A 27,944-nucleotide genomic window follows, 5' to 3' on the forward strand; every position below is an offset into this window, starting at 1 on the left:
CTCTTTTAAAGGGCCATCTGATGAGGTCAGACTCACCAAGGATTAACTCAAAGTCAACCAATTAAAGACCTTAATTATATCTGAAAAATCTATCTTTGCGATATAATATAACAATCATGGGAGAGATCAGTTTCTCTTTGTTGCCATATTATTTAATTCAAAGCAAATTTTAGTTTCTGCCACACTCAAGGGGATAAGGTTATACCAGGGAGGGTCATTGGGAGCATTCTAGAATTCTGTTTACCATAGCTTAATTCCTTAAAAAACTTCATGGGTAATGGTAAAAACCAATAAATATTTATAATTTGGAGGTATTAAAAGGTTGAACACAAAGAAGGAAAGTACAGAACTTGAACACCTCCAGTTTAAATGGGAAGAGCAGCACATATGTATTTTGAAGATGGAAAAAGTGGTTTCCTGTGCTTTTTAGATCACATTATATAAACCTAAAAGGAATAATCAGATAAGTAGCCTTGAAAGGTAGACATTTAATTACATAACAGGCTTAACTTGAGAACTATTTTACCAGTTGTTACTGCATTTCCATTAGGAGATGATAAATGTAATTATCTATCCCTGTAAGTAATTTACATGGTTTTCCTCAATGTCCTTAATTGACTTTTTCCTCTTAATACTTTTTACTAACTGTAGTTTTCATTAAAAGTGGCTAATCTTTCCCCAGGTTATGTAGTTCAGGTATCTTTTAAAGGTGTTTTCTTACAATGTTCAATGATATATCTACAGAAGTTCCTAGATCCCAACTCTCCTCTTTCTGGCTCCATCCCGTCTGTAGCTACTTTTCTTTACTGTATGCATCACACAGAACTTCTGAAGTTAATGCAAATGCTATTAGGATGGGAAATATACTAAGAATTCTGCCACTTTTGGGTCCTGCATCTAAGGAAAAACTGTTCCACTGATAATTAGTAAAAACCTCCCACAAAACGATTATTAGGTTATCTATTTTTCTTGACATTGGCAATGATAATGCAATGCCATTGTATACAATCAGTGTGAGGTTGACTTGCAAATCCCTACAGATATGTGGTTACTTCTCTACTTTCCCTTTCTTTTGCTTGAGCAACTGCCACATTGATGCACTGGAGCCACTATTCTGCATTCTTCTCATTCTTGGCCTTGAAAACATAGGTTTTATTGTCTGTGAAGATTTCAAAAGCCTGAGGGAGAGAGCGGTCCTTGTGTTTTCTGGCCACAACTTTTACACTCTGTACTTTGCTGAGTTCTATTGGTGAGTCATCAGGATCATCTTTCTGAAATGCATATGGGAAATAAAAAAACATGAGCTGGTTCCCAGAATATGGAAATATCTCTGGCTACTGGAGAATTTTCCAAGAGGATCAGAATCCTTTCACTTTACATGATTCAAAACCTTTGTTGTTTTGGGCACTAACACCTCAGAGTCATTAGAACAATAAAGAAGTGAGCAATTGGCCCTCTGTTATTGTATCATAAATTGGCACAAGATCAGTCAATTTATAGAAATTATACAGTGGGATTGGAAAAATGATTAATTCATATTTCTTTGATTTTTATGTCATTTTTATTGTTCTTAACAGTATTAATAGGGCAAAATGCAAGAGGACAATTTGAAGTACTTTTAATTTATAACAAGATTTTTTGGGAGGCATGAAATTAAGTTTTACTTTGTGCATCTCTGAGAAAGAGGTTTTAATTGAATAAAAACCATTTCAGTGTTTAAGTAATTTAAACTGTTTTTGAAACTCTGTGGAACTCTGAAAGCATGATTTGTCTACAAATGTTAAGTGAAGGAATAGCTAATGATTTACATTTTCCTTGCATCAAAGCAGAGGGTTAAGGATCGCTACAACACAGGGCCATCACAGTGGGCTAGCATGAATAGTTTTAAGGGATCAGATATTTCTTTAAAAGCAATTTCAGGTTTTTAACATCCTTGAATTCATTTTGTGTCCTGGAGAATGGAACTGTGGTTGAGGATCTTGTCAATTCCCCTTTCCCACCTCTCCTACACAATCACCCTTCTTTTACTTTGCAATGAAAAGACACCTTTCTTACTCATCCCAACCTTTCTGTGCAACTTGGAAAACTCTCAAGAGCACCAAAGAGACAAAAAACCCACTTCAGAACATTGATGTCAGGGAAGAATCCCTTAAACAAAGCAACATAATCACTCCCCATCTATTTCAGCATTGGAAGGCATTTCTAATAGCATCTCACTTCTTAATGTCTAATAGCTAGTAATATAATACATTTAGTATTATACTTATGACTTTTCATAGATTATATAATTTTTAAATGATAAAAAAATCTTAACATTTAGGAACTGATGGTAATAAGAAATTAAAAGTAAATTTTAATTTATGGACATAGTTTTATTGCAGTAAAAACGATAGGATGGTTACAGTGGAATGTTGTGGGGGAAGTAGAATTAAAGTATGATTTTTAGGAAAAATTTTAAAAATGTAAACATTTCTTTTATAACAGAACTAATTGTAAAAAATGGATAGTATTAGGAGTATTAGGTGGCAGATTGCTATAGTATTGTATTTCAGTAGTTACATTTAAAGAAAATGTCATTTTTAATTTTAAATTGATATTTAGAGTTCAACAGAAATCATAGTTTGTGCAGCTGTTTACATTTATAATAAAAATGTTGATATAACTTAAAATGCTATAGGGTACTGAGAGTCGTAGTACAGTGGATAGAGTATCAGTCTGGGAAGTGAGGTTCCAGTATTGCAACCCTGGCTCAGTTTTGCCCCCCAGCCAAGGCATGTATGAGAAAGCAATCAATGAACAGCTAAAGTGATGCAACTATGAGTTGAAGCTTCGCATCTCTCTCCCTTCCTGTCTCTCTCTCTCTCTCTCACTTGCTGAAAAAAATGCTGTAAAGTAATATAGAACTTTCAAAAATCGTTTAGGGAATATATAGGATATAGTTTGAAGATATCTGCACTAGACAATACTTTGTCAGTGTAATGTGGTTTATAGTATCTGCTGGTGATAAAATTATATTTCTTTGAATTAGTCTATAGTACAGAAATTGATAGATGAAAGAACTGATCAAGAAAGAAATGTTACTATACTTACCTAAAGAGGGACAATGAATTAACCATGATAGAAATGGATAGGAAGTCAAAGGTCACTGTTGCACTCGCTGGGTAAAACAAACACTGGAGACGTTTGGAGAGTTTCAGACAAAGTTTTATGGCCAAGAGAAAAACAAAACAAAACAAAGCAAAACAAACCTGCGCAGGGGTGAGCTCAGGTGGTAGTCACAAGAGTCACACTGAGCGCCTACAGTCTAGGGGTTTTTATAGCGTAGCAAGCAAGCGGTTCATACAGAAGCAAATTTGGCGTTTAGCAATTGGTTCCCCCAAATTAAATTTTAGTCATGTGCCTTAGTAACCAGTCATACAGTTGAAAGCCCCCAGCTGGAAATGTCCCTATCTATCCCCTAGGATGTGGTTACATTAACTATTTTAGGAGTTTTTACAACTTCCTTATCTCAAGGACTCATCAGCTCCTAGTCATCCTGGGAGTCTAACGACTTCCCTATCTCTAGGACTCATCTGTTCTTATTCATCCTGGGAGTCTGGTCTCATCTATTCCGGGAATGAGCTGTATTTACTGGACTAGTTCCTTTGAAGTTATTTCCAAAGCCCATTAATGTATCTTATGTCTTTTATTCGAATGTCACAGTCACCATTGCCTAACTGGGTGGTAAAGTTCAAGACCTTAAGAATGCAACAGTATTTTTTACTTAATTTATTTTAAGGAGAGAGGAAAGAAGAGAATGAGAGAGATTGAGAGAGAGACACCAATTTGTTGTTCCACTTATTATGCATTCATTGATTGTTTCTTGTAAGTGCCTTGGTTAGGGCTCAAACCCACAACCCTGGTGTAGTGGGTGTATGTTCTAACTAACTGAGCTACTCAGCCAGGGCTTGCAACAGTATTCTTAACAGTATGAAAAAAAAGTACATAGTCTTTTAGTTTTTATTTTAAAATGCACATTTTTCTCATTTACAAGAAAGACCCTTTATGATGTGGCTGAAGCTTTGGTTAAACTGTTGACCACTGCTAGGTTATTGTGTCCTTAGGGATGAGGGAAATTCTGCTGTGCCCCTCATACTATATTAATATTTCCCAATATTTGAGCCATATGTTTTTTCAGATTTTTGGAATGTCTGACCATTATTTCCCAATAAAGATGTCAAACAAGTTAGCCAATTACAATCTAGCTTATTCCCTAAACTTTATTTAAAAACTCTGAGTCAAGAAGTATTAAGGTCTTTATTTAAGCTTAGGAAAAACAGTGTTAAGCACTGACTGCTTTGTCTCAAGGGATCTGAGAAATCACAACATCTTAACTTCTATTCCTCATTTCTTTACTAAAACCAGGAAATTCAGAAGGCCATTTTTAACATGTTAAAAGTGTTTCAATGTTATGCTAAAAAGAATAATGTTTCTTTAAATCCCCAATAACTATTTAAATTGTATACACCATTATATTTCTCTTTTAAAAAGATTTGTAGCCACAGAAAATTCTTTTGTGTATTTTATAATAACAGGTGAAGAAAGTAACATGAGTCTATAGTAAGTATAATCAAAGTCTTTTTTAATTTTTTCATTCAAAAAGTTAACATGAAGCTCTATTGATTAAAAGAGCACTGATCAGAAATTGTGACATTTAGATATACCATACTTGATTCCTGTTGGGTAATAAATTAAAAAAATTTATAATGAGCACTCTGAAGATATAGTGCATGTGTTAGTGCATCATATTTTTAAACCTTTCATTAATTAATTCAGACACAGTTTTGTTTTCCACTGGCTCTGTATTTAAGTGTACATGGGAAGCAGCACTATGTACTTCCTTAAGAACATGCTTTGGTGTCATACTGCCTGAGTCTGACTCCAGTTTTACCCTTCCTTAAATTACTGGCTCAATTTCTGGTCAAGCTAGTCTCTTTGATCCTTGCTTCCCATCAGTAAAATGGCAGTACTAATAGTTGTGATCTTGAAGGATTGTTTGTGGCAATTCAGTGTGGTATGTGATAAGCACTGATGAGCTATAATTATTATTATGTTTTATGTTTCAAAATAGCCAAGAAATAGGTTAAGATTTCATTCCCCTGATCTTAAATGACTAGCTTTTTTTTTTTTTTTTTTTTTTTTTTACAGACTGGATCATCAACCAATCTTTTTTTTTTTTTTGTATTTTTCTGAAGCTGGGAACGGGGAGAGACAGTCAGACAGACTCCCGCATGCGCCCGACCAGGATCCACCCGGCACGCCCACCAGGGGAGATGCTCTGCCCACCAGGGGGCGATGCTCTGCCCCTCCAGGGCATCGCTCTGCCACGACCAGAGCCACTCTAGCGCCTGGGGCAGAGGCCAAGGAGCCATCCCCAGTGCCCGGGCTATCTTTGCTCCAATGGAGCCTTGGCTGCGGGAGGGGAAGAGAGAGACAGAGAGGAAGGAGGGAGTGGGGGTGGAGAAGCAAATGGGCGCCTCTCTTATGTGCCCTGGCTGGGAATCGAACCCGGGTCCCCCACACGCCAGGCCGACGCTCTACTGCTGAGCCAACTGGCCAGGGCCTTGAGTGACTAGCTTTTAATGTTAAATAAAACTGATTTGAAAAGAAGGGGCTAACTTTACATTGTTAATGGAGATAGAATGCTATTTCAGAGGTTTTTCACTGGAAATTCAGAAGTCAGATATTTACCATTATCCCAGTTCAGATAGAAAATTCTATTACATGAATATTTATTAATTCCTTTTATTCTTTAACTGCATAGTACTGAATGAATGAAAGATAGTAATCTTTTTTTTTCAAATCAAATTAAACTTTGTTGACTTCAAAAAGTACTTAAACCAGTCCTTTATTTTTTCCTTTCTGCTATGATCCCCTTCCTTAGGTCCCCACCTCTAAGTATAACCAGTAGTTATAAAAAAATCACAGTCAACATGATGAGCCATAAATTTGAGTAGCTGACTCACAAGTAAACAAAAGACACAGTGCTCCAATCAAGAGCAGTTTATCTTCTAAAACTTAAGTCAGAGAAAACAGCTCCCATAATAAACTGAAGAGGGACATAGAGCTGAACAGACAGTGAAAGAAACATATGTAACAAAATAACACTGTAAATTATAAAATGAAAATGGAAAATATATCAGTATTTCAACTCAAGACAAAATGCCTATCTAGCTGTTTGGTGGAAATCAAGACCTTAAAAATGCAAGTGTAATAAACAACAGAGGAACTTACAGACTTTCCTTTTTATAACAGAAGTTGATTTCCAGCCAGTGTGAAATAACAGGTTTTCCACCTTTTGATGAACTTCCATCTGACTTGCTTCTCTTTAAGTTTTCCTTCTATGAGAGGTTGGCCATCTTGATTTACAACTGTTGAAGATAACAGAATGATCAAGCCTCTTATTTTCCATTATTAACTTGGCAAATGATCAAAAGTAAGAATTGTCCAGTGAACCAGAACTCAGTAAACACATTTGGAAAGTAGGCCAATAAATTGTGAATTTGGTTGACTTTTCCTCTTTTGTCCTTAAAAGAATGCACTGTTTAGGTATGATGATAGGAAAGTGTTGAAAGACCTCACAGACATTTTCTTTTTTTTTCCTTTTTTTTAATTAATTTATTGTGTTTACATAGATTCTAGTGTCCCCCCGAACTCATAGACATTTTCAAAAGGAGTATAGTTCACAAAAAGAACATCTGGTTAGCAGTTTCTAAGGTTCATCCAGACAGTCAGCTTTTCTGAGCATCTTAACACCTTTGTTTCATGATATGCTGTTCACACGAACTGCTTAGAAATGTAACTTCATAAATAATCACAAGCCAAATATATTTAGCAATTGACAGCAAAAATCAATACAGTGCTCCAAAAAACATGTTTTCTTACAGCTGCAAATGCAAATTCACCCAGTTCTTTTGAACATGACATTTCCACTCTCTGGAACACACACACTCTATCTTCACTCTCCATATTCCCATCTTCACCTAGTCAACAACTAATCATGCATGTTTCAACTCTAATGTTGCTTCCTTTGGTAGACCCCAAACACAGACCAGAGTGGCTTGGCCTGTAACATGTTCTTATAGCATCTGGCATGTTTCTTTTATATCAGAAATCATTAACTGTAGACTGTTATTGGTGTTTATCTGATTAATTAAAGCTTTATGAGGGAAGCATCTCTGCTTTGTTTACTGCGGTGTCCCCAGGCATCTAATACAGTGCCTGGTAAATAATAAGGAGTCTGTAGATACTTGTTGAATGAAAGGATTTACTTGACATTGAAGTAGAGTGTTTATGATTCCACATAATCATAGAATTAGAATTAGAAGATCCATTACCGTGTCAGAAGTTTAAACATCAAATTGAAGAATTTAATTTCTTTTGCCAATTACATAAAATTCACTCTTTAAATTTATATAAAGGCATCTGATTTCTGGGGAGTATGACAATATTTACTTAAATAAATGTATGTTCAATTTTCACAACACCTTGAAAGTATTATTTCTCTATCATTTGGAAACTTCAAAGGTGCCTGTTTGACCACATGAGCACAACTTACCCTCCTTACCCTGCCATTTCTCCTTTCTAATGTAGATCAAGTAACTATTTCAGAGGAGGAGTTGTCCCCTTGACTGCATTTTCAAGGTAAGAATAATGAAATGTGAAGTTTTTACAAATAAAGTTATAATGAGGCTAGTTTTTTTTCCCCTTGTCTGATAATTATTCAAGTGGATGTCTCATTGTCAATCCCAAATTAAGGATAAAAACTGAAAATACATATCAAACATATAGTTAGATAGTGACAGGGCTATGATAAAAATGGAACAGAGAGCAAGTGACTTGGGGTTGGTACATATGCATTTAAGTAGTCAGAAAAAAGCCCGGATGTTCAAGGTGACATTTGATCAGAGATGTCAGTGTTGAGAAGCATCTCCTGTCTTCTGAGAAGTTCCATGGTGGTTAGTATTGTGCATAACAGAGGGGAGGGAAAGTAAGAACTTCAGAAGTATTGACAATCAAATCAAGAGGAGTTCAGTGTTCTGCTTTGTTCTACTTGGCATCACCTGACTAAGACCAGTCTTAGAGCTAGTAATGTTCTTTGCAAAGTTAAATTTTCCATAAACAAGGAACTTTTTTTGTGCAGCCTCTGCACCTCACAGTTACCTCAAGTATAACACTTAGGATATGGCATCTCTAGGACTAGGCTTTCCTTGGAAGCAGGAGCAGCCTGGCATGTGTCCGCCTGTGTGTGCAATGAGTATTTACTAACAGTGTGTGGTTGAGTCATAAATGAGGGCACAGCAGCCTGTCCAGGAAGAGGAAGGAAAGGTCCAAGAGGAGACCCACGAGGAGAAAAAAGAGAACAGAAAACCAGCAACAACAAAAACCCAAGTTATAATTAGATTAAAAAAAATTTAAACACCCATTTTTATGCTTTTAAATTAGAAAAAAAAATTGCTCATCTAATAGTAATGTTCAAGGATTTTGAATAAAATTTCAGAAGAGTTAGAGTCGAATCCTCTCAACTACAGTTTTCTGATCAGCAATGAGGAAACAATCATAACTCTTTTTTGCTTAATAAGGATGCTGAGGATCAAAAGAAAAATAAAGAAATTTATGTGAAGACACTAGTTAAGTGGCACTACTTTTATTAAAGACCTTACTTGACAGTTTTCATTCACATTGCTTTCTTCCATGATTTTCATGGGAAGATGATTTAGTGCCATGTCATTTACTAACAGTACATTTTCCCTGTCTTAGTTTTCCATAATTACTCAAAGAAGCATTTCAAATAACCATGAGATCTGAGCTGATTTAAAATCATGATTGATTTAAGTAATATTTAAGCACATGGGTCCTCTGGATCTGACATAGGAGATTAGTTAGAAGTATTTCTCCTCAAGACAGATCCAAATGTTTCACTTGAAGAGTGTGTATCAAAAGTTTATGAGGAGTTCTCCACAAAGTAGTTGAAGGAATTGTTTGAGAAGAGGCGGGAATGGGCTGTCATACCCACATGCCCATAGTGACAGTGAGAGACTCAAGACAAAACCATAGGCTTCCCTGAGAACGAGGGAAGAAGAACTGTTGAGAAATGTTGCTAAGCAAAGACTTTTCTTTGTAGCCCAGTGAAAATTAACCCCAGGAGAAAAGTTCATGGAAAGGGTTTTAGGAAGGAAATGTTAGCAGAACTTTAATGTAGCTACATGTGAGGGCCCTAATTTAAGTATCAGAGTTAGCTTTAGATAATTCAGTAAAACCCAAGTTATTTGTAGCTGTACGATTAACTTAAAAATAGTTTCAAGAGGCCAAAAAAAGACAAAAATGTTTTTAGCTGTTATCTGATGTCTTAAAATATTTTTCAATTATGTCTAGCATATGCATGACTGACCATGTGTCATTTTAATAGGTCTATTGCCCATAGCACATCCTTGTAACCAATAATTCTCATACAATATTACAGTCTCTTCATGGTTAAAACGTGGAACTAGTTATTTCTAAGGATGATCATATTTCAGTTGAAAAACACAATGTAGAATGAGTATATGAGGAAATGAGCATGTGTCTGAAACTACCTTCTTTGCACGTAATGCACACAGGATATTTAAATATTTTCTCACTTGCCAATTAACACATTATTTCATTCCAAAACACCACAATTTGTGGCTAATGTAGCATCCACTGAGTATGAGAACAAACGTCGGAGACTTTCAGGAGTTAAGATGTTACTTCATTGGCCAGTTTAACCTGTGCAGGGGCGAACTCCCGAGATGTCTGGAGACACCGTGCTCACAAGGAGCTGCAAATGGGAGCCGCACCTGGAGCTTACAGCCAGGCCCTTATATATCCTAAGTGAGCAAGCATAAATACAGAAGCAAATATGGCAGTTTAGCTATTGGCTAGGGAGGTCGCACGCAGCATAGCAACAGGGGCCGGCATAGCAACAGGGGCCGGTTTTAGCTTAGTGGCGAATTTCAAACCTAAACTTCTGATAAGGGTCTCTGACCTTTGTTCCCAGCCTCACAGGAGCCATATCAGCACTTACTGTTCCTTCAATAGTTACACTCTTTGGCAGTCCCAGTACTCCCTGAATCTAACAGCTAAGACATTCTCTACCATGCAGAATCTGTTCCTTTCTTTATCAGTTAATGAAAAAAAAAAACACTATGGAATATTAAACTGTATTCTTTAGTGCAATTGGAACCCAAACTGTTACCATGTTTATCAATATAAAAGCCTTTCAGAATACCCATAAAAATGATCATACAGTAATTGTATTTCTTCTGTGGACCAAGCATTGAAAGTATTTATGTTGATAAAAGATGAACTTTGAAAGTGTTAATCTTATCCAACATGGAGCTGATGAATAAGCATGAAATAATACCAGAGCATGAAATAATACTCAGATACTCCACAGCAGAAAAAGGAAAACAATAAAGAATATCCCTCTGCTGATCTATCAACCAGCTAGCCCTCCCACGCAGACTTTCGAGCATGGATAAGCTGTGAGCCACTGTGTCTGGATCTAAGGGTTTACAAAGTCCAGCTCAGAAGGAGCTTGAATTTATTATCTTGTAGAGTGATAAAGCATTTTCCAAATTCTACAGTTCAGTGTAGAATTTGGAGACTGCCACTCAAGAGGTGAGAGTCAAGAATTAGAGTGCTCAAAGAAAGAAAACTTTACTTCTAGCTGTGAGGAGATAACATGAGAGCTGAGCCATACTGAATAAAGGAGAAGAATATTCTAAGAAGAGTGCAGAAGAGGACTGAGGAAACAATAGGGATGTGTGAGGGAAAGCACATGAAATAAAAACCACCAAAGGAAGCTGCAAGAGCAATGAATTCAGAAGCAACTTCATAAAGCTGTTGTGTTGGGACAGTTATGAGCTGAAGGTGGAGGTTGGGAGGGTGTGAAGGTGATTCATGATCTCTGAGATGTAAGATTCAGGAGAGAGACTGGGCACTAAATGGTCACAGGGAAGTCATATTAAACTTTATTTGAAAATTCTTCTGAAGACTTTGCTTTTTTTAGGAACTGAGGGGTTTCGGGCCTGTGAGGGTCCAGCCAGCATAGCTATGAAGCCTCATGAACCAGCTCTGTCTCACGCAGGGTCCTGGCAGGAAACCAATGGCACCTCAAGCTGGATAATTGAGATGAGTTAATAAAGGAACTGTTTACACAGAGGTGTGCAAGGTACAGTAAAAACACCATGGTACTCTTGGCCCAGAAACTATGAGAACACATTATAAACACTCCTCTGCCTGAAGAGGAAAAGTGAGAGACACTTTGGACCCAGAGGCAGACCTGTGTGGACTGCATTGCCTGAAAGGACCCTCGGCCATGGGTAGAGGACACAGTAAATCTCCCGTGACCAAGCAGAGAGAAAACTGGGAATAAATAAGCTGACCTCACTCCCCCCCCCCTTCTCCTCTGCCGGTTGTCCCAGTGGTTGAATGTATGGTAACTGAAAGCCAGAGATGAGGGGGCCTGGAACACATGAGATGTGGCATTTTATTCTATTCTAATGGGGTATAGGAAGCAGGAGAACCTCCAAGGGAAGATGTTGACTTAGCTGACTTCTGAGGGACAAGTAGCAGTTTTGAAGGTAAAGGGAGAAGGGTATTCTGGGGGGAAATATCATATGCAAGGGCCAAGGCTTAGAGAAGGGACATCAAATGCATTTTAAGAGCTCATGAAGTATGAGATTCAAGGAGAGATCAAACCTAATCATTGGATATCACACAAAGTTGAACGTAAAACTTTGTAATGTAACATAATGAAAAAATAATAATTTCTGTAGTTAGACACCCTTTTTTATTGCACGATCATAAGAATTCAACTATTCAAGGTTTCTTTCTTGTTCTAAGATTTATTGCAATTCTGAATGTGTCTTTAGCCAATTATAATTTATTTAAACATGGTATGTTTTATTCCATGTGTAGCACCTATTATAATCAATCATATAGAGTTGTACCAAAACTTTTCTCTGGTATTGGCCTATGGTTTATGGTTTGAAGGCAGTGACTGTGGACCCAGATGTCAGCTGAAGTCTAGAGTCTGCTACTTAACAGCTGACTGGTCTTGTGTGCAAGTTATCTAGCTTCACTGAGTTTGTCTCTAATGTTGTTATGCTGAACAACAGGGCCACCATGAAAGGCTGTGCAGTATGTTCACTGCACAAGAGCACTCAGCCAAGAGGGTAAATAGGAGTTGATATTCAGCCTGAATTTTGCTATTGAAACCATGCACTCCTAAGGGGACTTCACCTCCATAAATAAAGGCACATAAAAGTGCCATAAAGGGCCTAACCAGATGGTGGCACAGTGGATAGAGCATTGGACTGGAATGGGGAGGACCCAGGTTCAAAACCCCGAGGTCGACAGCTTGAGCGTGGGCTCATCTGGTTTGAGCAGAGCTCACCAGCTTGAGCCCAAGGTTGCTGGCTTGAGCAAGGGGGTCACTCAGTCTGCTGTAACCCCCGGTCAAGGCACATGTGAGAAAGCAATCAATGAACAACTAAGGTGCCACAACAAAGAGTTGATGCTTCTAATCTCTCTCCCTTTCTGTCTGTCTCTCTCTGTCTCAGTCTCTCTCTCTCTCTTTCTCTCTCTCTCTCTCTCTCACACACACACACACACATAAAAGTGCCATCAAGGTTAACAGTAGGGTTAATAGTGGCCTTTCTTAGCTAAGTGCCTGGGACATAGTAAGGGATTAATAAAGAGTAGCTATTCTCATCATGATGATCATCATCATCAACATAAAATGACCATCCTCATCCTTTTATTATAATGATGAACAGTTGGTTTTTACAAACACCATGTCCTCATGGCTCTAGGATAAACCCATCTGTCTCCCTCCAATCTAGAATGTAATGAAACACACATGAAAATGTTTGGAATATTAAGAAATTCAGAGTGATACATAAATTCTTTCAAGGTTCAAGGACTGCAGGCTCTTAACTTCAGGTGTGATAGGCAATTCAGAGTCCCAAAAGGGAGATAAACTCCTGTTTCTGACTCTCTGATCCATTTTTCCACCAAGACTTCCATTTTCAAGTCAATAAAGTAGTGGATTGAGCTGCATTGGGAATAGTTTCCACTCTATCTGTGGCTTCTCTCTTTTCTTCCAGACTTCTTGCTTGTTCTTATGACAGTAAATGATGACCCCTGCATAACTACTATTCACAGTACACACTGACTTCCAGACTCATAAATTCCTTATACTATATACTTTCTGGCTTATGTGACTTGTTTGAAAGTATTGCATTTTGCATGAATAAGCCATAATTGACAGTCATGAATCTAATTTATGACATTTGAGTTCTTAGAAAGTCTTTTTGGTTCTTAAAGATAAATACTTTCAAAATAAGACATTCTGAGAGAAAAATTATAAGTTTCAAATACATAGTTTTAAATAAAAATTGAGAAAAAATGTTTTCTTTTTTTTTTTTATGAAATCCCTGGTTCTGGGACTTACAACTCCTATATAGTCTGTGGGGAATTTCTTTGTATGTATTGAGAGTCTCAAATTTACTTTAATTTCCTTCCATGGTTTTACTGATTTGTGTGTGTGTGTGCCAGTTGTAATAAAGCCAACTATGATTACAGAGAATATGCTTAAAGAGGGATAGAAATATTAAGTGAGGAGGTCATGAGAGCCACATGCAGCAGACTGAACGTCTGTGGTTTTTTAAATCACTGAGAATCATAAGGAATGTCATGTTTGTTATGAATACCAAGCAGCGTTTTAGAGTGCCATACCTTATCAGCAGTGAATAAACAAGGAAGCATAGCCAGCATGAACATTCTACTCAATTAGAAACATTCTACTCCAAAATAGTAAGAATTCAATTTGACAGCAGATCTTTGGGGGCACTTTTATATGTGACTGACTGGCTTCCTTTCTCAATAATTTCATACCCATCAAAATGTAATATACTCTCTAGGCTTCTCTGTCAATCACTGAAATATTGATCTAAAAAGCCTCGTGTTTACTATAAGCATGTAGAGCAGTTTCCTAAACTGTGTTTTGAGAGCCACTGACATGGGAATTACCTCTTGGCCTGTTAAAATGCACATTCCAAAGTGCCACTCTAAACCTATGGAATCACAATTTCTGGATAGGGTGAGGGACCTCCCGTTTTTAATAAAAATTTTAGTGATTCTAATGTAGCTCAAGAACTTTTAGGAAATGATAATAGCCTCATGGCAAATCATTTCCTAAAGGTCTTGAGCTATATTAAACTGCAAACCAATAGTGGGAAGAAAATTGTTATGAACTTTGAATGACATTAAAAAATAAGATAGCAGTATAAGATCCTATGCATGTTCTTGGCTTAAGTCAACAGAGTTATGGAGAAAAAGTGCTCAGAATCAATGTGTTTATGGAATTTGGCTTATTCATTGTGCCATCAGTGAAACAAAAGTTTTCGTTACTTGTCAAGAAGGTAACTTGTTAGTTGTAAGCATGGTCACCTTTGTGCTTTTATGGGACGGTATCAAGGAAGATTGGCCCAGACTTGTCAAGTAATCACTGATAGGGACCAATTAGAAGAGATCACACATTTCCCATGTTGGTTCCATGTTGTCATCCCTTCTTATGATCTCATTGATAGGGGTATGGGCAACACCTGGCCATGGGTTTAGAGTTTTACATGTCAAGAACTTTCCCATATTGCCTGTGCACTAAAGAGCTTTCCTTGCATGATGAGAAACAGATCTGGCAGACCTGGGCCAGGGCTGATGAGGAGGCCATCTTGTTTGGGTTGTAGAAGTTGAGAACATCCTAGCCATTGTCCCACCTGCCTGTACATACTTGGTGTATTAGAGCCTTCTAAGGTGCTATCTGCAATGTTTTCATGGAATTATTTAACACAAGTTCTATATGTTGTGGTTCAACACTTGACTCAAATCATTTGACAATAAACAGAAGTTTTACAATGTCTGCACTGGAAGGTCTACCTATAATATACACACCATCATACTCTGTGTATTTGATTATATGCATACACATGCAATACTTATTTTCTGTTAAAGAAAATGATCTCATAACATTTTTGAAAATAACTTATTTAAGAAGATATTGCTTACATGAAGAATACATTTGGTACACACAATACATTGGAAATGTCATCATATGAATATATTTTTATCTTAAAATGTATCACTATGAATTCATTAATTTGTATTTGTTACCACTGGCCTGAGAAAAATTTTTCTAAAAACTTCTTGAAAAGATACAAACTTTGTATGCTCACCTATTTGGTAAATATTTATGGAGCATTTATTGTGTGCCAGGGACTGAAGTTGGATGGATGAGGAGAGACCTTCACAGAACTTACTGTTTACTGGAGAAAATATTCATTAAATACTCACACATTAAAAAAAAATAAGATAGCGGCTGTAACAAGTGTTCTGAGGAGAGGTGGCGGTGTTTTGAGGATCTTAGTATTAGTTGGAGAGGTTACAAAAGGCTTCCCTGTGGCAGTTAATTTGGGTTGTTATGAGAAGGCTAAAATGTACATTAATTAAGTGAAGATAGGAGAAAGAACATTCTGGGCAGAAAAACAAAAATTAGAAAGCCTGATGTCAGGAAGCAGTGTGATGTGTATGGGAAGCTGAATGAAGGTCCTTTCTACCAGAGAGGAACAGAGAGTGTGGGGGAAAAGAGGAGGCTTGAGAGGCTTACAGAGACCATTGCATGTGAAGCTGAGAGGCATGTTGTGAAGTTTGGTCTTTATAGTATATGGGAAGCTATTGTAAGCTTTCACATAGGTGCTAGTATCAGCAGATTTTTGCTTTGACAAGACCACTTAGGCTGACTGTGGGAGAAAGATCAGCAGGGTTCAGATGAGCTCAGTTAGTAGGCTATTGCCTTTATTGTAGGTAAGAGGTTGTGGCATCTTACTCTAGGCTGATGGAGCAAGACAGATGGAGTGGAGAGAAATTAAGAGGGTAAAAATCCACAATATTGGATGATGGATTGGATGGAGCTGAGGGAGAGAAGAGTGCATCTCTGGTTGGTGCAACAGAATAACTGATATTGTTTACTGAGACAGGAAATTCTGAAACAAGATCAGGTGGATTTTAAGACAAGAGTGAGATAATCATAAGTTTTAATTTAAATAAATGGAGTTGGAGATACCATTAAAGCAGTCAAGTAGGCAGTGGCAGATTTAAATCTAGAGTTTGGAGGAAAAGCCTGGACTGCAGATAAATATTTGGTATTTGGCTCATTGAGGTGGCTGCTAGACTTCAGAACCAGCAGAGATGAACTGGGGAAATGAGCACGTGTGCAGTGAGGGACAGAGAGATGCTATGACAGTGAATCGCTGGATAGAAAATGGTGGGCTGGGAAGAGAAGCTGAAAAGTGTCTAGAGGGTCAGAGGGAGAGCAGAGGCATGTGTGTCACAGAAGTTAAGAAAAAAATATGTTTGAAGAAGGAAGAAATGGTCAACAAAGTTGAATGCTGCTACAAGGCAAGTAGCACAAAGACTGAAACATATCCAGTGCATGGTGACTTGCATGACTTGAATGGCCATAAAGAGTTTTCAGTCCATTTATTAATGGGCTTAGATGCCAGATAGAGAAGAGTTGAGTCAGGAAGAGAGGGAAAAGGAAAATGCAGAGACTGAGCATTGACCACTCATTTGGCTTTAAAGAGGAGGCAAGAAAGGCAGTAGGTAAAGAAAAAGGAGAGGTTAAGCCAGTTGAATGTGTTTAGAAGCCAGTGAGAGGGATTCAGTTGGGATGGAAAAATTGAACAGGAGAGAGAAACAGTAAACTACACTGCAGAGTTTCTGAGAAGGTGGAAAAAATGGGATTTAAATCAAACTATGAACACTCTCCAGAAATATTGGATAACTTCATCCTCAGTGGCTGCTAAAAGCACATCTATATGTTTTACATATATGAGCTCCTGGTTGAAAAGCAAATTTCATTTTTAAAGTATTTATATGGATAAATAAAAAATTAAGATTACTCCAAAACATGATGACTAGAGCTTTAAAAAAATCTATTAAGTCTTTTATTTTTAAAACTACATACAAATTCTTTAAGTTCATCTCATCTCAAGCCTGGATAGTGATAGAGACTTTACTCATTATCACTATAATGATAGACACTACTCACTCTAGTCTGACCTATTAAAGTATGGGTCCCCGAACTTTTTACACAGGGGGCCAGTTCACTGTCCCTCAGATCATTAGAGGGCCGGACTATAAAAAACAAACTATGAACAAATTCCTATGCACACTGTGCATATCTTATTTTAAAATGAAAAAAAAAAAAAAACAAAACAGGAACAAATACAGTATTTAAAATAAAGAACAAGTAAATTTAAATTAACAAACTGACCAGTATTTCAATGGGAACTATGCTCCTCTCACTGACCACCAATGAAAGAGGTGCCCCTTCCGGAAGTGCGGCTAGGGCCAGATAAATGGGCTCAGGGGGCCGCATGCAGCCCATGGGCCATAGTTTGGGGACCCCTGTACTAAAGCATGTTTCTGCTCCTCCATTCATTGGCTTGACTTGGCTTATTTTCCAAGTGAAGAAGGACACATTTCCATGCACGATGACTAATTTGTAGATAACCAGAGGGTGACTATGGAGACATTTTTACTCTATATCAAGGTAAGATTGTTGAATTATTATGGAAAGGCAGAAAGAATAGGAAAGTGATGTTGGAAAAAAATAAATATTAACCTTTGAAGGGTGTTATTGATCTTAGTTTATTTCTCATTGAGATTTACTATGGTGTCTGTGTATAGGTGTGAATGAAAATCTTTTCATATAACATAAAATTTGGGTATCCATAAGGTGTTAAAATCTTGTATACAGTCACATTTTCCTTTTATAGAAGTTCATTTTGCAAAAAAAATGCCATTTCAAAGTTTCAGTTCAGTAAGATTTTTAACATTGAGAAAATATTAGATTTTTAAAAGTTAGATTTTAAATCTGTATTTCAAAACAAATCCTATTTTCTCCACAGTTATCTTACTATTGATATGGTCCATGAATTACTCAATTAGCCATCTGTCTTCCAAATACTTGTTAAACACTATTATGTGCCAGGCACTAGGATGGGATACAGAGATGAATAATCCATGATTCTTCTTCCTCTAGTTTACTATCTTATGGGGGAGATTGATGAACACTATAGAAATGTGGCAGAGAATGGGAAAGACAGAGAGGAGAGAATTTATTCTACTTAAGAGTAGTGTGTCCATGTTCTACGTGTGTGTGTGTGTGTGTGTGTGTGTTGAGAGAGAGAGAGAGAGAGAGAAAGAGAATATTTACCAGAGAGAAGTGTGTCTATGTCAGAAAGGCATAGGCTATGAAGATGGTAAGAGGGGAAAAGGAAAAAGATTCCAGGAAACTAACTTATCTGGGTTGATAAGTATGTATTTGTTTTTCAAAAAGTAATACAAAGTCTCTTTGAACAACAAAGGTTCAAAACTGAGGTTTTACATAAAAATTCATATTCAGAAGTCACTAACAGATGTAAAAGTGAAAACATATGGCCCTGCCGGTGGCTCAGTGAAGAGTGTTGGCCCAGGTTTGATTCCTGGTCAGGGTACAGAGGAGAAGAGACCATCTGATTCTCTTCCCCTCCCTCTCCCCCTTATCTTCCTTTTTCACTCCCACAGGTAATGGCTTGATTGGTTCGAGGGTGACTCCAGGCTCTGAGGATAGCTCGGTTAGTCCCAGCACATCAGCCTCAGGCACTAAAGATAGCTCAGTTAATTTGAGCATCAACTTAGATGAGGTTGCTGGGTGAATCCCAGTTGGGGTACATGCAGGAGTCTGCCTCATTATCTTCTCTCTTCTCATATAAAAAATGCCCTAAATAAGCACTGAATTCTTCTGGATACTCTAACAACATTTAGCATATATACCAATATTCTGATATGTGGTTGAAGGGAAGGCATTATAATACAAACCCAGCCATTGCATAAATCCAAAATGGGTTTTCTTTTGTAACCTTTAAAGTATCATGAAAGACAAGTACCATATGATTTCACTTATACAGTATGTGGAATCTAATGAACAAAATAAACTAACCAACAAAATAGAAACAGATTCATAGATACAAAGAATAGGCTGACAGCGGTTAAAGGGATGGGGGTTGGAAGGCTGGATGAAAAGGGTGAAGGGATTAAGCAAAAAAAGCCTTCTGTTCACAGGCAACAGTGTGGGGATTGCTGGAGGAAAAGGGGGTGGGGAGAGGTGAAGGGGACACAGTGGGGATAGATGGTGATGGAGGGAGGCTTGACTTGAGGTGCTGAACACAATGCAATATGCAGATATTGTAGAATAGTGCACCTGAAACCTGTATAATTTTATTAATCAATATTACCCCAATAAATTCAATAACTTTTTTTAGACAGACTCCCGCATGCGCCCGACCGGGATCCACCCGGCACGCCCACCAGGGGCGACACTCTGCCCACCAGGGGGCGATGCTCTGCCCCTCCAGGGCGTTGCTCTGCCATGACCAGAGCCATTCTAGAGCCTGGGGCAGAGGCCAAGGAGCCATCCCCAGCGCCCGGGCCATCTTTGCTCCAATGGAGCCTGGGCTGCGGGAGGGGAAGAGAGAGACAGAGAGGAAGGAGGGGGTGGGGGTGGAGAAGCAAATGGGCGCTTCTCCTATGTGCCCTGGCCGGGAATTGAACCCAGGTCCCACACACGCCAGGCTGACGCTCAACTGCTGAGCCAACCAGCCAGGGCTCAATAACTTTTTTAAATAGAAAAAAAAGTTCTGTGAATACTGACTCTGAAATTAGATAAAAAGGTTTTATATGAATGGATTTACATAGCTATTTCTGTCTTATGGTTGGGTTCTCAGAGGTCATTTAGCCATTTCCACATTGGCATCTGAGGTCACCTATCCCACACTGAAGATGTCCAATAAAGGAAATTCTTGTCTCTGTTTCACAAGGCTTCTTTGATTCTGATATAATTTTGAAACCATCTCTACTTGTCATGTGATGTAATGCACAGCATGCTCTTATAGTACAGATATTTCACATCAAGTTCTAAAGAGGAATCATGATAGCAGGTTGTCTGAAATAAACTCTTTCATTTTCCTTCATAACCTAAGGAGACCTATTACACTCCATTACATTCAATATCTAAATATCTAATGACTCAGGGAGTAATCACAATAGGGAGCATTCAGATTTTTAGAGGAAGATACAAGTGCCAAAACCAAGCCACTTATTACTTTTGGAGAGTGTAAGAACAAAGGCATCCCACGTGAGTCAAGGAACATGAGCCAAAGTCATGACCTAGTTCCCCCTCGTTCTTTAAAAAATGTAACTGAATAGAAAGCCAGACATGTGACTGAATAGAAAGCTGACTAACTCTTACTGTTAACATGCAGAAGCAATTCCAAGACATGAGGGTGACTGATTAAAGAGATTTGCTTGGTTTTCCAAAAATAAGTTCTGTTCTGTTAAATCTATTGCTCCATCTTCATTCTCCTGTTCCTGTGGAATACAAGGATTGGCAATAAGCACTACTATGCAAGTCTCCAAGAATTCTTGAGTTATTTCATAATTTTCTAATCTACTCTGGACTTTCACAAAATGATTATCAGAAACTGAATCAGCAATTGGAGGATCTGGAAACAGCTTCTAATGTAACCAATTTCTGCCTGACCAGGTGAGGGCACAGTGGATAGAGCGTTGACCTGGGACGTTGAGGACCTAGGTTCAAAATCCCAAGGTTGCTGGCTTGAGCAAGGGGTCACTGGCTCATCGGGAGCCCCCTGGTCAAGGCACATATGAGAAAGCAATCAATGAACAACTAAAATGATGCAACTATGAGTTGTTGATTCTCATCTCTCTCCCTTCCTGTCTGTCTGTCCCTGCCTATCTGTCTCTCTCTCGCTCGCTAAAAGAAAAAAAAAGATAAATGTCTCTACTCTTATTTAAGTAGAATAAGTTTTCAGAGAGGTATATTACTCATTGGTCTTTTCATTATAAGAAAATGGAATAATTCCTGGAATTTCCAATATTCCATGTCTTTAACTTGGATTTGGCCTAGAGATTAAAGTTTCAGGTTCAGGAATTAGCCTGGATTAAAATCTTAGTTCTACTGCTTAGATGTTGTGTTACATTAGGAAAATTACTTAACTTGTTTGTGTTTCAGTTTCTTCATCTGTAAAATGATGAGAAAATAAGGAAAATGTATGTAAAGTTTAACACGTGATTAGCATGATAAATGCTAGCAATTGCAATCATTTTATGACTTGTCCTATCATTTTATGACCTATTTCCTCTGACTTCACCTGCATCTATTGAATAAAAAATATATATCTTATTGAAAACCAGATATTAAACTCCTGTGAATTTCTTTGTGTTGATGGTGGTGTTGGTGGGAAGCTGAGTGTGAGCTGGTAGAGTGAGAAGACTTTTACCTGAAAAGGGGAATACACTTATGGTGACCATGTAAGCCAGCTGATTTGCTGTCAGTTTCTGGAGTCTCATAGTGCAGTCTACACACTGTTAAGTATTTATATTTCAGGAAGTCTAATTGAAGAATTAATTGTCTCATGTTTTGTTCCTTATTTATGAAAATGCTACAAGTATTGTTTTATATATACTAGAACAATGAATACTGAACAACACTTACTGTATCATATTTCAGCACCTTAAAAAGCAAACAAATAAACCCAAAACCAGTTTATTCAGCCTCTTGTCCTAGATTCCAATCCTACTTCTTTAGACCCTCCTCCCTGAGGCTGACAGGACATCTGGACCGTGCAGGGACACTAATGAAGCCCAAAGCAAGTACTCGGGCAAAGTGTGTCTGGCACTAGCAGGAAAAGGAGTGGACCCTTTGTTTTATATGTGATGATTTCTCTCAAGGAGGAAACAAGCACCAACCTCCATTTACCAGATTCAGATTGTACTGGGTGTGGAATAGTGATGTATTTGACATGGTTAACACATAATTACAATCTTGAAACATCGTAGTTCAATATTTAAGGCTTTGGCTTTGCTATTTCTAAATATTCATTCCTTTATTCTTTCATTCACTTACTCAACAAGTATTTATTGCATGCTAAAAATATACAAGGAGGTCTAAACTAAGAGGACTCTTCAACCAAGGAACGCTGAAGAAGCCACACAGAGACTGGTAGGAAAAACGGAAACGGGAAAATGCGGAGAGGGCTGCCAGCTCCCCGGAGCGAACGGCAGCAGGGAGAGACTTGCGTGGTGGAAAGTGAGTTTAGCAGAGGGGGAAGGGTCCTGAGCCCCAGGAACAAAGCCCCAGCCTGCAGCCACAGAGCCCAGAAGAGGTGTAAGGACAGTATTTAGCTGGAAAATAGTCAGGATACTGTTTTTGAGAAAGAGTCTGATTTCTCAGACCCAGGATCCTTCTTAAAGGGACCGCACAGAACATCTCTCTCATAAACACCCACCCAGGGCTACTGAGGATGGGGGGAGAGAGGAGAGGACCACAGTAACATGAAGAGAGTGTAATCTAGGAGGCATAGGGGGAAGTATTTTGGGAGATAGCCACCCTAACCCCTGGGACGAGTCACTCCCCAAATCTGAAGTGAATATTTCCCCTGGAAATAGCAATACCAGGAAAGGGAAGCAGGAGAGCAGCCAAACAGGCTCCCCCGCGACACTCAGAGCAGAGTCACATAGAAGGAGGGAGCTTTTGGGTCTACAGTAGTGAGTCTTAGGGTCCGAGCTGCAACGCCCCCACCCACGTGGCTGGGCAGAAGCCAGCTGGCCACCACTGGGCTCAGGTGTGAGCTCAATCTTGCCTAGCTGGGGAGAAGGGGGCATGCAAAAGCGGTCAAGCTCAGCTGCTGGCAGCCTGTAATCCAGCCTGCGGGAGAAAAGGGCAGGAACCCCAGAAAAGGTGGAGACCAGCCCCTCAGCAAGGGCAGAGGAGCACAGCTTTGCCCCGCCATGCAACCCAGGTTTGCGGTCTGACTTGGTAACCGGCTCCTTCCGCGGGGGTGGAGCCAAAACCCAGAAGAGGCAGAGTTCCACTACTGAGTTGAACTTGGGAACGCAGTCCTGCCCGGCGGTAGAGCCAAGGCTAGCAGCCATTCCTTGAGTGGGCTCCTCCTGCAAGGGCAGGGCAAAAGCCCAGAAACAGGTGGAGACCCACAGCTGAGCAAAGGTGCTCACCAGTGCCCTGAGGACCGAGCATAACATCACACACAGGGGCGGGGCAAAGGCCAAGGCCACCAATGATTGTGTACCCGAGCATATGATCACAGCCACTCCTGTGAAGAGAAAATGCGTAGGCAGAGAAATACAACACAAAAAAACCAAGAGAAATCCCCAGAAAAGGACCTAAGTGAATCAGATATAACCAAATTACCAGATGCAGAGTTTAAAATAACAATTGTTAGGATGCTCAAAGATATCAGAACAACCATAGATGGCCATTTACGAAAAACTAAATAAAGAGATAACAAATATAAAAAAGGACATTGAAATAATAAAAAAGAATCAGTCAGAAATAACAAATACAATATCTGAAATAAAGAATACAATGGAAGGAATTAAAAGCAGGATGAATTAAGCAGAGAATCGAATCAGTGAGTTAGAGGACACAATAAATAAAGGCATGGAAGCAGAGCAGAAAAAAGAAAAGAGACTCAAAAAGTCTGAGGAAACTCTAAGAGAGCTCTGTGACAACATGAAGAGAAATAACATCCGCATCATAGGGATTCCTGAAGAAGAGAAAGAACAAGGGATAGAGACTTTGTTCAAACATATTATAGTGGAAAACTTCCCCCAATCAAGGCAGGAAAACACCACACATGTTCAGAAAGCGCAGAGAACTCCATTAAGGAGAAACCCAAAGAAACCAACACCAAGATACATCATAATTAAAATACCAAAGCTAAATGATAAAGAGAAAATATTAAAAGCTGCTAGAGAAAAAAAAAAAACTATCACCTACAAAGCAACACCCATAAGGATGACTTCTGACTTCTCAACAGAAACACTTGAGGCCAGAAGGGAATGGCAAGAAATATTCAAAGTAATGCAGAATAAGAACCAAGACTACTTTATCCAGCAAGGCTATCATTTAAAATTGAAGGAGAAATAAAAAGTTTTACAGACAAAAAAAATTCAAGGAATTCACTGCAACCAAACCAAGGCTGCAAGAAATGCTAAGGGACCTCTGTTGTAAACGGATCAAAGGAAAAAAAATATAGAAAAGAGGAATACAGTTTCAAAGAAAAAAAATGGCAATAAACAATTACATATCAGTAATAACCTTAAATGTTAATAGATTAAATGATCCGATCAAGAGACATAGGGTAGCTGCGTGGATAAGAAAACAGGACCCATACATATGCTGTCTACTATAGACACACCTTAAATCAAAAGATGCACACAGACTGAACATAAAAGGATGGAAAATATATTTCACACAAATGGAAATGAAAAAAAAGCTGGGGTAGCAATACTTATATCAGACAAAATGGACTTTAAAACCAAGACCATAGTTAGAGATATATAAGGTCACTACATAATGATAAAGGGAGAAATCCAAAAGGAAGTTATAACCATTATAAATATCTACGCACCTAATATAGGAGCACCTAAATATATAAAGCAGACTATGATGGACTTAAAGGGTGATATCAACAGCAATACTATAATAGTAGGGGATTTCAATACCCCATTAACATCATTAGATAGATCCTCAAGAAAGAAAATCAACAAAGAAACAGCAGACTTAAAGGACATACTAGATCAACTCGATTTAATAGATATCTTCAGAACCTTTCACCCTAAAGCAGCAGAATATACATTCTTTTCAAGCGCTCATGGTACATTCTCTAGAATAGACCACATGTTAGGGCACAAAAGCGGTCTCAACAAATTTAAGAAGATTGAAATTATATCAAGCACTTTCTCTGATCACAATGGCATTAAACTAGAAATCAATCACAATAGAAAAATTGAAAAACATTCAAACACTTGGAAACTAAATAGCATGTTATTAAATAATGAATGGGTTAACATTGAGATCAAAGAAGAAATTTAAAAATTCCTAGAAACAAATGATAATGAGCATACATCAACTCAAAATTTATGGGAGACAGCAAAAGCAGCCCTGAGAGGGAAGTTTATAGCATTACAGGCATACCTCAAGAAGCTAGAAAAAGCTCAAATAAACAACTTAACCCTGCATCTAAAAGAACTAGAAAAAGAACAGCAAATAAAGCCCAGAGCTAGTAGAAGGAAGAAAATAATAAAGATCAGAGCAGAAATAAATGACACAGGGGCTAAAGAAACAATACAGAGGATCAATGAAACCAGGACCTGGTTCTTTGAAAAGGTAAACAAGATCGATGAACCTTTAATGAGACTCACCAAGAAAAAAAGAGAGAGGACTCAAATAAATAAAATTAGAAACGAGATTGGAGAAATAACAACTGACACAACAAAAATACAAAATATTGTAAGAAAATACTATGAAGAACTGTATGCCAAAAAACTAGACAACCTAGATGAAATGGACAAATTCCTTGAATCATATAATCTTCCAAAAATCAATCTGGAAGAATCAGAAAACCTAAACAGACCAATTACAACAAATGAGATTGAAACAGCTATCAAAAAACTCCCAAAAAAGAAAAGTCCTGGGCCTGATGGCTTCACAAGTGAATTCTACCAAATATTCAAAGAAGAACTAACTCCTATCCTTCTTAAGCTATTTCAAAAAATTCAAGAGGAAGGAAGACTTCCAAACTCCTTTTATGAGGCAAGCATAATTCTGATTCCAAAACCAAGCAAAGACAACACAAAGAAAGAAAATTATAGGCCAATATCCCTGATGAACTTAGATGCAAAAATCCTCAACAAAATATTAGCAAACCGGATCCAGCAATATATGAAAAAAATCATACACCATGATCAAGTGAGATTTCTTCTTGGGAGGCAAGGCTGGTACAATATTTGCAAATCAATCAATGTGATTCATCACATAAACAAAAGAAAGGAGAAAAACCACAAGATATTTTTAATAGATCCAGAAAAAGCATTTGATAAAGTCCAGCACCCATTAATGATCAAAACTCTCAGCAAAGTGAAAATACAGGGAACATACCTCAACATGATAAAGGCCATCAATAAGAAACCCACAGCCAACATCATACTCAATGGGCAAAAATTAAAAGCACTCCCCTTAAGATCAGGAACAAGGCAAGGGTGCCCCCTTTCACCACTCTTATTCAACATAGTTCCGGAAGTCCTAGCCACAGCAATCAGACAAGAAAAAAAAATAAAAGGCATCCGAATTGGAAAAGAAGAAATAAAACTATCATTATTTGCAGATGATATGATATTGTATATAGAAAACCCTAAAGTCTCAGTCAAAAAACTACTAGACCTGATAAAAGAATTTGGCAAGGGGGCAGGATATAAAATCAATACTCAGAAATCAGAGGCATTTTTATACACTAATAATGAACTGTCAGAAAGAGAAATTAAGGAATCAATCCCCTTTACCATTGCAACCAAAAAAATAAAGTACCTAGGAATAAATCTAACCAAGGAGATTAAAGACTAGTACTCGGAAAATTATAAAACATTGATAAAAGAAATCAGGGAAGATATGAATAAGTGGAGGCATATACTTTGCTCATGGTTAGGAAGAATGAACATCATTAAAATGTCTATATTACCCAAAGCAATTTATAAATTCAATGCAATACCGATTAAAATACCAATGACTTACTTCAAAGATATAGAACACATATTCCAAAAATTTATATGAAACAAAAAGAGAACACGAATAGCCTCAGCAATCTTGAAAAGAAAGAATAAACTGGGAGGTATTATACTTCCGGATATCAAGTTATATTATAAGGCCATTGTACTAAAAACAGCATGGTACTGGCATAAGAACAGGCACATAGATCAATGGAACAGAACAGAGAACCCAGAAATAAACTCACAGTTCTATGGACAACTGATATTTGTCAAAGGAGGTAAGGAAGTACAATGGAGTAAAGACAACCTCTTTAACAAATGGTGTTGGGAAAATTGGATAACTACCTGCAAAAAAAATGAAACTAGACCACCAACTTACACCACTCACAAAAATAAACTCAAAATGGATAAAAGACTTAAATGTAAGCCGTGAAACCATAAGCCTCTTAGAAGAAAACATAGGCAGTAAGCTCTCTGACATCTCTCGCAGCAATATATTTGCTGATTTGTCTCCACAGGCAAGTGAAATAAAAGACAGGATAAACAAATGGGACTTTATCAAACTAAAAAGCTTCTGCACAGCTAAAGACAATAAGAACAGAATAAAAAGACAAACTACACAATGGGAGAATATATTTGACATTGCATCTGATAAGAGGTTAATAACCAAAATTTATAAAGAATTTGTAAAACTTAATACCAGGAAGACAAACAATCCAATCCAAAAATGGGCAAAAGAAATGAATAGACACTTCTCCAAAGAGGACACACAGATGGCCAATAGGTATATGAAAAAATGTTCAACATCACTAATGATGAGAGAAATGCAAATTAAAAGCACAATGAGATATCACCTCACACCAGTCAGAATGGCGCTCATCAATAAAACAACACAGAATAAGTGCTGGCGAGGATGTGGAGAAAAGGGAACCCTCCTGCACTGCTGGTGGGAATGCAGACTGGTGCAGCCACTATAGAAAACAGTATGGAGATTCCTCAAGAAATTAAAAATTGAACTGCCTTTTGACCCAGCTATACCACTGTTAGGAATATACCCCAAGAACACCATAGCACTGTTTGAAAAGAAGAAATGCACGCCCATGTTTATGGCAGCATTGTTCACAATAGCAAAGATCTGGAAACAGCCCAAGTGTCCATCAGAGGAGGAGTGGATTAAAAAGCTTTGGTAT

At 37.9% G+C, this 27,944-nt stretch overlaps 1 protein-coding gene across 1 annotated transcript in view; it reads right to left on the minus strand.

Moving 5' to 3' along the window:
- Positions 1-1,034: 1,034 nt before the first annotated feature.
- Positions 1,035-27,944, minus strand: part of VEPH1 (ventricular zone expressed PH domain containing 1) — a 301,496-nt gene continuing 274,586 nt past the window's right edge. The window contains 2 exon segments of the mRNA XM_066254910.1: positions 1,035-1,271; positions 6,274-6,410. Of these exon segments, the coding sequence (XP_066111007.1) occupies positions 1,035-1,271; positions 6,274-6,410 (374 nt within the window).

The sequence above is a fragment of the Saccopteryx bilineata genome, chromosome 2, assembly GCF_036850765.1.
Source record: "Saccopteryx bilineata isolate mSacBil1 chromosome 2, mSacBil1_pri_phased_curated, whole genome shotgun sequence".
NCBI lineage: Eukaryota > Metazoa > Chordata > Mammalia > Chiroptera > Emballonuridae > Saccopteryx > Saccopteryx bilineata.